Source organism: Amblyraja radiata, chromosome 31 (genome assembly GCF_010909765.2).
Source record: "Amblyraja radiata isolate CabotCenter1 chromosome 31, sAmbRad1.1.pri, whole genome shotgun sequence".
Classification (NCBI taxonomy): domain Eukaryota; kingdom Metazoa; phylum Chordata; class Chondrichthyes; order Rajiformes; family Rajidae; genus Amblyraja; species Amblyraja radiata.
The window spans coordinates 29,875,475-29,887,716 of NC_045986.1; the positions used below are offsets into that span (position 1 = coordinate 29,875,475).

The 12,242-nt window shown below is 54.6% G+C and overlaps 1 protein-coding gene across 6 annotated transcripts in view; it reads right to left on the minus strand.

Annotated features, from left to right (window-relative positions):
* kazn (kazrin, periplakin interacting protein) overlaps window positions 1-12,242 on the minus strand; it is a 165,773-nt gene that overhangs the window by 3,617 nt on the left and 149,914 nt on the right. For all 6 annotated transcript variants that reach the window (XM_033048423.1, XM_033048421.1, XM_033048424.1 and 3 more), the window contains 5 exons: window positions 9,813-10,018; window positions 6,330-6,448; window positions 5,221-5,452; window positions 4,490-4,591; window positions 3,597-3,763 (listed from right to left, as the gene is read on the minus strand). In XM_033048423.1, coding sequence (XP_032904314.1) covers window positions 3,597-3,763; window positions 4,490-4,591; window positions 5,221-5,452; window positions 6,330-6,448; window positions 9,813-10,018 — 826 coding nt within the window. The remainder of the gene's footprint in view (window positions 1-3,596; window positions 3,764-4,489; window positions 4,592-5,220; window positions 5,453-6,329; window positions 6,449-9,812; window positions 10,019-12,242) is intronic.

The window sequence follows — 12,242 nt, forward strand, 5'->3', positions numbered from 1 at the left end:
TTACTCCAGCACTCTGTGAAACGTCACCTATCCATGTTCTCCACAGATGCTGCCTGACCCGCTGAGTTACTCCAGCACCCTGTGAAACGTCACCTATCCATGTTCTCCACAGATGCTGCCTGACCCGCTGAGTTATTCCATCACTCTGTGAAACGTCACCTATCCATAGAAACATAGAAACATAGAAATTAGGTGCAGGAGTAGGCCATTCGGCCCTTCGAGCCTGCACCGCCATTCAATATGATCATGGCTGATCATCCAACTCAGTATCCTGTACCTGCCTTCTCTCCATACCCCCTGATCCCTTTAGCCACAAGGGCCACATCTAACTCCCTCTTAAATATAGCCAATGAACTGTGGCCTACCTTCTGTGGCAGAGAATTCCAGAGATTCACCACTCTCTGTGTGAAAAATGTTTTTCTCATCTCGGTCCTAAAAGATTTCCCTTTTATCCTTAAACTGTGACCCCTTGTTCTGGACTTCCCCAATATCGGTAACAATCTTCTCCATGTTCTACACAGATGCTGCCTGACCCGCTGAGTTACTCCAGCATTTTTGTCTATTTCCAGCATCTGCAGTTCTTTCTTAAACTGATAGGTCAGAGGAATGCATTGACCTCATTAGCCAGAGGTGAGTGTTAATTAGGACAGGGTTAAGGAACTGTTGAAGACATGACAAGGAGCCCCCCGCTGAGCAGAGAGAGCTGGTGAGAGGGGGGGGGGGGCAGACAGGAGAAGCAACATGAAGACATCGTCCCTCATTAGAACCATCAGTCAGGCTGCACTGGAAGCAAAGGGCAGGGGCAATGAAAGCCCAGAGTGTGAACATCAGTACCAGGATGTGGGCTGGAGAAATCCTCGCAGTCACAGACATGTATAACTATTTGCCTGATAATGAAAAACACAACACACACACAGAAAATGGTGGAAACATCATATCCGGCAGCTAGCTTCTGCTCACACAACTAAAGTTTGCAACATTTTTGCAAAGAAACCTGAAGAAATAAATCTGAAGAAGGGTCTCAATAGACAATAGACAATAGGTGCAGGAGTAGGCCATTCGGCCCTTCGAACCAGCACCGCCATTCAATGTGATCATGGCTGATCATCCCCAATCAGTACTCCGTTCCTGCCTTCTCCCCATATCCCCTGACTCCGCTATTTTTAAGAGCCCTATCTAGCTCTCTCTTGAAAGCATCCAGAGAACCTGCCTCCACCACCCACTGAGGCAGCGAATTCCACAGACTCACAACTCTCTGTGTGAGAAAAAGTGTTTCCTCGTCTCCGTTCTAAATGGCTTACTCCTTATTCTTAAACTGTGGCCCCTGGTTCTGGACTCCCCCAACATCGGGAACATGTTTCCTGCCTCTAGTGTGTCCAAACCCTTAACAATCTTATTGCTGCCTGTCCCGCTGAGTTAAGGGCCTGTCCCACTTTCACCACCTAATTCATCACCTTATTTTACTCGTGGACATTTTTCATCAGGCTAGAAAAAACGCCCCGACCTACTTGATGCCACGAGTACCTACGACCAGGTGCTGCTACGACCTACCTACGACCATGCTGCGAGTATGAGTCGAGGGCAAACTCGGCAGAGGTTGTGGAATTAGGTCAGGCCCTTAACTCCAGCATTGTGTGTGTGTCTGTCTCCGTGTAAACCAGCATCTGCAGTTCCTTCCTACGCAAACCAAACTTGCTGGTGGACGTAGGAACAAGGACACTGTAGGTGATGGTTGAGGAAGGGAGGGGGGGAGGTGAAGGGGAAGGAGAGAGGGAGGGGGAGGGGGGAAAAGGGGGAGAGAGGGGGGAGAGGGGAAGGAAGGGGGGGGAGGGAGGAAGAGGAAAGGTGATTTGGGGAAGGGGATGGGGTGGGAGAGAAGGCAAAAGGACAATGTGTATTGCAGCTCCGCTGCTGTGGAGAGCGGTTCCTGCCTCCTGCTCCTGCAGTGAATCAGCAACTTGTGCAGAGGCCACGGGCCGGGCTGGGCCCCAATGCAGGCAGGAGCCGCAGTGTGGCAGCATTGCATTGTTCCATGGCAGAGAGAGGGGTGAAATGCAGCAGCTCTCTCTCTCTCTCTCTCTGTTGCAGCTTCCACCTGCAGCAGAAATCAGGCCTGTTCTGGTTTTGACCCAAGACGGCCACAAAAAGCTGGCGTTTGTAGCCTGTACTGGAGCCGACCAGAGAGAATTCTGCTTAGTGTTGACTAATGAACCAGATTTAATAAGGGAACTCGAGGTAAAGGAACCGCTAGGAGTTAGTGACCATAATATGATGTTTTAATCTGCAATTTGAGAAGGAGAAGTGTCAGTGTTGCAGTTGAACAAAGGGGACGATGAAGGCATGAGGGAGGAGCTGGCCAAGGTCAAATGAAACATGATCCTAGCAGGAATGACGGTGGAATAGCAATGCCAGGAATTTCTGAGCATAATCCAGAAGATGCAGGATCATTTCATTCCAAAGAGGAAGAAAGATTCTAAGGGGAGTAAGAGGCGAGCGTGGCTGACGAGGTTAGTTAGGGATAGAATAAAACTGCAGATGCTGGTTTAAACCGAAGATAGCCACAAAAAGATGGAGTAACTCAGCGGGACAGGCAGCAAGAATGACCCATCCCTACTCTCCAGAGATGCTTCCTGTCCCGCTGAGTTACTCCAGCTTTTTGTGACTATCTTCGGTTTAAACCAGCATCTGCAGTTCGTTCCTACACATGAGGTGGAGGTGATGGAAGCACCGTTCAGAAGCCTGACAACAGAGGGGAAGAAGCCGTTCCTGAGTCTGGTGGCGCGCGGTTTCAAGTTTCTGCACCTTCTGCCGGGCGGGTGTGGGTGGGGAGGAGGGCCAGCGTGCTGCGTGCCAGCTCCACTCTCTGTTTGAGAAATGCTGCTCTACCGAGGAATGACACAAAATGCTGGAGCAACTTAGTGCGGCACGGTGGCGCAGCGGTAGAGTTGCTGCCTCACAGCGCCAGAGACCCCGGTTCAATCCCGTCTACAGGAGCTGCCTGTACGGAGTTTGTGCGTTCTCCCTGTGAGGTTTTCTCCGGTTTCCTCCCACGCTCCAAAGACGTGCGGGCTTGTAGGTTGATTTATTTCATTGTAGATTAATTGTCCCTCGTGTGTGTGTGTGTAGGATAGTGTTGACGTTTGGGGGCGATGGCGGGTCGGCACGGACTTGGCGGGCAGAAGGGCCTGTTTGCACGTATTGTGAATCTGTGGAATTCTCTGCCACAGAAGGCAGTGGAGGCCGATTCACTGGATGTTTTCAAGAATCAAGGGGAGAAGTCAGGAACGGGGTACTGATTGGGGATGATCAGCCATGGTCACATTGAATGGCGGTGCTGGCTCGAAGGGCCGAATGACCTACTCCTGCACCTATTGTCTATGTTTCTCATTTTGCAGCATGGCTGGATTAGGGCACACAGGTGTCAGAGGTTACGTGGAGAAGGCAGGAGAATGGGGTTAGGAGGGAGAGATGGGTCAGCCATGACTGAATGGCGGAGTATACTTGATGGGCCGAATGGCCTAATTCTGTTCGGATCACTTATGAACATATGAATGTCTGGACACCTTGAACAGGTGGACATTACCTATGGGTCCTACCTGGCGGGATTGACGATCAGGTTCAACTCTTCGAACAGGTGTCTCCGGACGATGTGCCTGTTGGTGGGGATGCCCAGTGCGGTGGCCATGGCCTCCGAGTTAAACGAGGGTTCCAACACCAACACCGCTCCGTGCACCCCGCTGTTGACCAGATTGTCCGCGTACTCCTGAAACATAGAAACATAGATATAGGTGCAGGAGTAGGCCATTCGGCCCTTCGAGCCGTCATTCGCACCGCCATTCAATGTGATCATGGCTGATCCTCCACAATCAGTAACCCCCACCCAACCTCCGTTCCTGCTTTGCTCGCCAAGCCCCTTGTTTCCCCAAGGGCCGAGAGAAGCATCCAGTGCTGTCGCATGCAGTGGTGACGACAGTCGCTGCTCACCAGCCATGCATTCACCAGTGCATTCGTTCCACCCGGGAATTGCCTGGGGAACAATTTTAATTTGCGGGGTGGGAAGTGGAATGTTTGCGGCCAACATTGTCGCAGTCAGTCCCTGCAGCCCGCTCACACCAGGTAGGCGGACAAACACCTTCAAACAATCTGCACTCTACTTTTAGACTTCAGAGATACGGCGCGGAAACACCAGGTCCACGCCGACCAGCGATCGCCCCCACACACTAGCGCCATCCTACACACACACACACTAGCGCCATCCTACACACACACACACTAGCGCCATCCTACACACACACACACTAGCGCCATCCTACACACACACACACACACACTAGGGACAATTTACTATTTTACACCAGAAGCCAATTAACTTACAAACCTGCACGTGCTTGGAGTGTGGGAGGAAACCGGAGCACCCGGAGAAAACCCACACGGTCACAGGGAGAACGTGCAAACTCCGTACAGACAGGTGAGGACCAGGATTACCCACCTTCAGGTCGATGTCCCGCACCCACTTCACCACTCGCTGGTTGGTCCACACCAGGGGGTCCACGTTGTGATTTTCACACCAGGCCCGTCTCTCGTGTAGAATCTGTAAAGCGGGAAGACCACCCTGAGTGTCCGTGAGTGAAGACCAAGCGCCCCCCACACCCTCCCAACCCCAACACCCCCTCACCCCCCCTCACCTCACCCCACAACCCCCTCACCTCACCCCACACAGCCCCCCTCACCCCCCCATACTGTGTGAGTGTGCGCGTGTGTGTGTGAGTGTGTGTGTGAGTGTGTGTGTGAGTGTGTGTGTGTGTGTGTGAGTATGTGTGTGAGTGTGTGCGTGTGTGTGTGTGAGTGTGTGTGCGCGTGTGTGAGTGAGTGTGTGTGTTTGTGTGTGTGTGAGTGTGTGTGTGTGTGTGTGTGTGTGAGTGTGCGCGTGTGTGTGAGTGTGTGTGTGTGTGAGTGTGTGTGTGTGTGTGTGAGTGTGCGTGTGAGTGTGCGCGTGTGAGTGTGAGTGTGTGTGTATGTGTGAGTGTGTGTGTGTGAGTGTGTGTGTGTGAGTGTGTGTGTGTGTGTGAGTGTGTGTGTGAGTGAGTGTGTGTGCGTGTGAGTGTGCGTGTGTGAGTGCGTGTGTGAGTGTGTGTGTGAGTGTGTGAGTGTGTGTGTGTGTGTGATTGTGAGTTCGTACACAAGGATAGTGCACAGGTACTGGGCGGTTCGCACACTCACCTCTCTGTCGAAGTCCCATTGGCGGAAGAGCTCGATACCGAGCAGGAGGCTGATCTGGTGAAACTTCTTGGACACATTGAGATATTTCTCCAGGTCGCGCTTGGTCAGAGAGTTCAGCATGCGTCCGTCAATGAGGTGGTTGTGGAAGGCCTGGGAGTACTGGAGGAGGCCCACCTCGTTCAGCCAAGCCTTGGCCACCCAGTGATGGTCCAGCTCAGCTGCCTTGGACAACCTGCGGACAGAGTCAATAACTCAGACTGGCACCCTCGCCCGGGGCCCTGGCACCCTTAGTCCTGGCACCCTTAGTCCCTGGCACCCTCGCCCGGGGCCCTGGCACCCTTAGTCCTGGCACCCTTAGTCCCTGGCACCCTCGCCTAGGTCCCTGGCAGACGTGGGTCAGTCTGACAAACACTGCACCAGTATATGTGTAGGAAGGAACTGCAGATGATGGTTTAAACCAAAGATAGACACAACATGCTGGAGTAACTCAGCGGGTCAGGCAGCGTCTCTGGAGAGAAGGAATGGGTGACGTTTCGGGTCGAGACCCTTCTTTGGAAACCGGAGCACCCGGAGAAAACCTACCCAGTCACGGGGAGAACGTACAAACTCTGTACAGGTCGTAAGGTCATAAGTGATAGGAGTATAATTAGGCCATTCGGCCCATCAAGTCTACTCTGCCATTCAATCATGGCTGATCTATCTCTCTCACCTAACCCCATTCTCCTGCCTTCTCCCCACAACCCCTGACACCCGCACTAATCAAGAATCTATCTATCTCTGCCTTAAAAAAATCCACTGCCTTGTGGCCTCCACAGCCGTCTGTGGCAAAGAATCCCACAGATTCACCACCCTCTGACTAAAGGAATTCTTACTCATTTCCTTCCTAAAGGAACGTCCTTTAATTGTGAGGTTGTGCCCTCTGGTCCTAGTCTCTCCCACTAGTGGAAACATCCTCTCCACATCCACTCAGTCCAAACAATGATGGCGTCTTCAAAACTGGCACACAAAAAGGTGGAGTAACTCAGCGGGACAGGCAGCATCTCTCTGGAGCATTTGTGCACTAATCGAGGGCTGGCGATGTTGGGTGGGGACCCGGGGTCCGTGCTCACCCCTTGCCGTTCTCGGCGTCCCGGTAATCCTCGATGGCGAGCCGCAGCTTCCTGCGATGCATCGAGCTGTTCACGCCCAGGCCCAGCTCCAGGTCCTCATCGTTCAGGCTCAGCAGCACCTGTGGAGAAAGAAAAGCAGAGAGCTGCGGGAAACAGTGAGCGGCAACAGCGGCCTGTACCAGCTCAGCCCAGCCCAGCCCAGCCCAGCCCAGCCCAGCCCAGCCCACACCGGCCCAGACCAGCCCACACCGGCTCAGCCCAGCCCACACCGGCCCATCCCACACCGGCCCAGACCAGCCCCCCAGCCCAGCCCACACCTGCCCAGCCCACACCAGCCCAGCCCAGCCCAGCCCACACCGGCCCTGACCAGCCCAGCCCAGCCCAGCCCACACTGGCCCAGCCCACACCGGCCCAGCCCAGCCCACACCGGCCCATCCCACACCAGCCCATCCCACACCGGCCCAGCCCACACCGGCCCATCCCACACCGGCCCAGCCCACACCGGCCCAGCCCAGCCCACACCGGCCCAGCCCAGCCCAGCCCACACCGGCCCAGACCAGCCCACACCGGCCCAGCCCAGCCCAGCCCAACCCAGCCCAGCCCACACCGGCCCAGCCCAGCCCAGCCCAGCCCACACCGGCCCAGCCCAGCCCACACCAGCCCAGCCCAGCCCAGCCCACACCAGCCCAGCCCACACCAGCCTAGCCCAGCCCAGCCCACACCGGCCCAGCCCCGCCCACACCGGCCCAGCCCAGCCCAGCCCAGCCCAGCCCAGCCCACACCGGCCCAGCCCAGCCCAGCCCCGCCCACACCGGCCCAGCCCCGCCCACACTGGCCCAGCCCAGCCCAGCCCAGCCAGCCCCGCCCACACCGGCCCAGCCCAGCCCAGCCCCGCCCACACCGGCCCAGCCCAGACCAGCCACACCGGCCCAGCCCAGCCCAGCCCCGCCCACCCCAGCCCAGCCCACACCGGCCCAGCCCAGCCCAGACCAGCCCACACCGGCCCAGCCCCCACTGGCCCAGCCCAGCCCAGACCAGCCCACACCGGCCCAGCCCACACCGGCCCAGCCCAGACCAGCCCACACCGGCCCAGACCAGCCCACACCGGCCCAGCCCCCACCGGCCCAGACCAGCCCACACCGGCCCAGACCAGCCCACACCGGCCCAGCCCACACCGGCCCAGCCCAGCCCAGCCCAGCCCAGACCAGCCCACACCGGCCCAGCCCAGCCCAGCCCACACCGGCCCAGCCCAGCCCAGCCCAGCCCAGCCCACACCGGCCCAGCCCACACCGGCCCAGCCCACACCGGCCCAGCCCACACCGGGTGCATTCTCCTGCCTTCTCCCCATTACCCTTGACACCCGTTCTAATTAAGAATCTATCTGTCTATCTCTGCCTTAAAAATGTCCACTGACTTGGCCTCCACAGCCCTCTGTGGCAATGTGTTCCACAGATTCACCACCCTGACTACCTTCTCCCCATCACCCCTGACACCCTGAGTGTTCCCACGTTCTACAACTACGACCAAATACTTTGTTCCAGATTCCAGCATCTGCAGTCTCTTGCCTTTGAAATTTTATTCTCATGCTATTAAAAGTTTAAAAAAAAAGAAAACCTTCTGGGATTGGAAGTTAGACAAAAATTGCTGGAGAAACTCAGCGGGTGAGGCAGCATCTATGGAGCGAAGGAATAGGTGACGTTTCGGGTCGAGACCCTTCTTCGAAGGAATAGGTGACATTTCGGGTCGGGACCCTTCTTCGAAGGAATAGGTGATGTTTTGGGCCGAGACCCTTCTTCGAAGGAATAGGTGACGTTTCGGGTCGAGACCCTCCTTCGAAGGAATAGGTGACGTTTCGGGTCGAGACCCTTCTTTGAAGGAATAGATGTTTTGGGTCGAGACCCTTCTTCGAAGGAATAGGTGACGTTTCGGGTCGAGACCCTTCTTTGAAGGAATAGGTGATGTTTTGGGCCGAGACCCTCCTTCGAAGGAATAGGTGACGTTTCGGGTCGAGACCCTTCTTTGAAGGAATAGATGATGTTTTGGGCCGAGACCCTCCTTCGAAGGAATAGGTGACGTTTCGGGTCGAGACCCTTCTTTGAAGGAATAGATGATGTTTTGGGTCGAGACCCTTCTTCGAAGGAATAGGTGACGTTTCGTCTCGAGACCCTTCGGGTCTCGACTCGAAACGTCACCTATTCCTTCGCTCCATAGACGCTGCTGCACCCGCTGAGTTCCTCCAGCATTTTTGTCCACCTTCGATTTTTCCAGCAGCTGCAGTTCCTTCTTAAACCTTCTAGGATTAGAATCTCTTAGATGCTCTTGTGACTAATCTGCATAAGCGATGGTTTGACGAAGCCAGGCGTAAATTTCCATGCACCGTCTGGGTGTGCCTGACATAATGAGTGTGTGAAGGACTAACAGCATCAGCAAACCTTAGGGTTCTGGTAATGTTCGCTGATCTCTCTCCCTGATTACACAGTGCTTACACATTGCAAACAGGAAAAGCAGAAACTCTGCGTACAAGTTCAGTCTGTCAAAATCGACTAAAACCACATTTTGGTTTCGTTTCGGAAACAGGAAACAGGCCCTTCGGCCCACCGAGTCCGTGCCGACCAGCGATCCCCGCCTACTAACGCCGCCCTACACACACCAGGGACAACGGGGATGAGGAAACACTTTTTCTCACAGAGAGTTGTGAGTGTGTGGAATTCTCTGCCTCAGAGGCCAGTTCTCTGGATACTTTCAAGAGAGAGCTAGATAGCACAGTCAGGGGATATGGGGAGAAGGCAGGAACGGGGGTACTGATTGGGGATGATCAGCCATGATCACATTGAATGGCGGTGCTGGCTCGAAGGGCCGAATGGCCTACTCCTGCACCTATTGTCTACTGTCCCAGCTATACTAGTCCCACCTGCCTGCGCTTGGCCCATATCCATCCAAACCTGTCCTATCCGTGTACCTGTCTAATTGCTTCTTAAACGTTGCGATAGTCCCTGCCTCAACTACCTCCTCCGGCAGCTCGTTCCATACACCCACCACCCTCTGTGTGAAGATGTTACCCCTCAGATTCCTACTGAATCTTTTCCCCTTCACCTTGAACCCGTGTCCTCAGGTCCTGGGTCCCCCAACTCTGGGCATCTATGTGGGTCTACGGGCGACCACGCCTTCGCGGTTGCAGCCCCTAGACTGTGTAACAGCACCATCCCCCCTTCCCATCAGAACTGCCCACTCCATCGACTCGTTTAAGTCGAGACTAAAAACTCATCTGTACTCCCAAGCCATCTTGACATCCTCTGAGGGAGGTCTATATGTATGTATTTATGTATGTACTTAGTCTATGAACCAATGTTGTGTAACATTAGTACCTCCGCCACTTTGGTCAACGAGGGTTGTTTTTTAAATGTGCTATAGAAATGAAAGTGACTGGACTGGACTAGACTTGAGATGAGGGTCTCGGCCCCAAGCGAGCGGTCATTCTCTTACCCGTCCACTCTTGACATTCTCGGTGCAGGAACGGATGTACATGGGCATCGCCATGACAACCTCCAGCCAGGCCTGGACCGTGCCGGCCTTCCACTGGGACATGGGCATGTTCCTGGCCAACTCCACCTGCTGGAGCCGGTCTAGATGCTCATCCCCCTCCGACAGGCTCAGGCTCAGGTGTGTGGGGCTGGACAGACTGTCGCAATCTGCAGTGAACACAAATCGCTCGTATCAGCAGCTCACAGGACAAAGGTTCCCACCTCCCCTCATGACTGCACCGTAAAATAGGTTGTCCTCATCATTGTTCTCCACAGATGCTGCCTGACCCGCTGAGTTATGGTGCAGCAGCATCTATGGAGCTAAGGAAATAAGCAACATTTCGGGCCGAAACCCTTCTGGAAATAGGCAACGTTTCGGGCCGAAACCCGGAAGGGTTTTGGCCCGAAACGTTGCCTATTTCCTTAGCTCCATAGATGCTGCTGTAACCGCTGAGTTACTCCAGCACTCTGTGAAACGTCACCTATCCATGTTCTCCACAGATGCTGCCTGACCCGCTGAGTTACTCCAGCACTCTGTGAAACGTCACCTATCCATGTTCTCCACAGATGCTGCCTGACCCGCTGAGTTACTCCAGCACTCTGTGAAACGTCACCTATCCATGTTCTCCACAGATGCTGCCTGACCCGCTGAGTTACTCCAGCACTCTGTGAAACGTCACCTATCCATGTTCTCCACAGATGCTGCCTGACCCGCTGAGTGACTCCAGCACTCTGTGAAACGTCACCTATCCATGTTCTCCACAGATGCTGCCTGACCCGCTGAGTTATGGTGCATCAGCATCTGTGGAGCTAAGGAAATAGGCAAAGTTTTGGGCCGAAACCCTTCTGGAAATAGGCAACGTTTCGGGCTGAAACCCGGAAGGGTTTCGGCCTGAAACGTTGCCTATTTCCTTAGCTCCATAGATGCTGCTGCACCCGCTGAGTTACTCCAGCACTCTGTGAAACATCACCTATCCACGTTCTCCACAGATGCTGCCTGCCTGACCCGCTGAGTTACTCCAGCACTCTGTGTCTATCTTTGGTATAAACCAGCATCTGCAGTTCCTTCCTACACAGATGGCAGCCTGTGTCAGGAAAGCCATCGTGGCTCCAACACTTGGGGCAGAGGGTGAGCCTGGTCAACTCATCAATGCACCGCCACCCACAGCTTCCATTCCAGGCTGCATTCATCTGATTGAGTCCAAGTTTAGTTTGGAGAGTTTAGACACAGTTTGGATTAGTTTAGTTTAGAGATACAGCACGGCAACAGGCCCACCAAGCCCGCGCCGACCAGCGATCCCCGCACACTGACACTATCCGACACACACCAGGGACAATTTACATTTATGCCAAAGCCAATTCACCTACAAACCCGCGCGTCTTTGGAGTGCGGGAGGAAACCGAAGATCTCGGGGAGAAAACCCAGGCAGGTCACGGGGAGAACGTGCAAACTCCGTACAGACAGCGCCCGTGGCCTCTGGCGCCGTGAGGCAGCAACTCTACCGCTGCGCCACCGTGCCGCTCCTGTGGCCAGAGGGGGTGAGGGAGTGGGTCCTGGAGGTCACGGCTGTGTGAATCTGAAGATCCACAACTACACTGGGTCCAACACGAAGGCTGGAGTGTGATTACATACGTCACGCGTGACCAGGGTTACACGCCTGCGACATGCAGCTGCAGCGAGGATGAGGAGGAACTTCATTGGTCAGAGGGTGGTGAATCTGTGGAACTCATTGCCAAAGACGGCTGTGGAGGCCAAGTCAGTGGATATATTTAAGGCAGAGATTGACAGATTCTTTCATTAGTGCGGGTGTCAGGGGTTATGGGGAGAAGGCAGGAGAATTATCTCATTTCTTCCAAACCCAAGATCGGACAGGCCCAGAATACTTAACCTCCCCTCGTCTGACCTGTCAGTCCAGGAGTCAGTCGTTAATGCATTCTTCCAAATGCATGTTCTCCTTGCAGAAGCGTGGTTGCCCCACCCCCCACGCCACATTGCAGCTACGATCTCACCAGCGCTCCACACGGTTGAATGAAGACCTGCCCCCTCTTGCATTCAAGTCCTCGTGTACAAGCCCGGAGATTCATGTACAAGGGACTCGCCGGAGTTTAGCAGGATGAGGGGTCTCCTCATTGAAACTTTCAAAAGGAGGTTTACAAGAATGATCCCAGGAATGAGTGGGTGAACACATGATGAGTGTTTGTCGGCACTGGGCCTGTACTCGCTGGAGTTTAGAAGAATGAGGGGGGACCTCATTGAAACTTACCGGATAGTGAAAGGCCTGGATAGAGTGGATGTGGAGAGGATGTTTCCACTAGTGGGAGTATCCAGGACTAGAGGTCATAGCCTCAGAATTAAAGGACGTTCCTTTAGGAAGGAGACGAGGAGGAATTT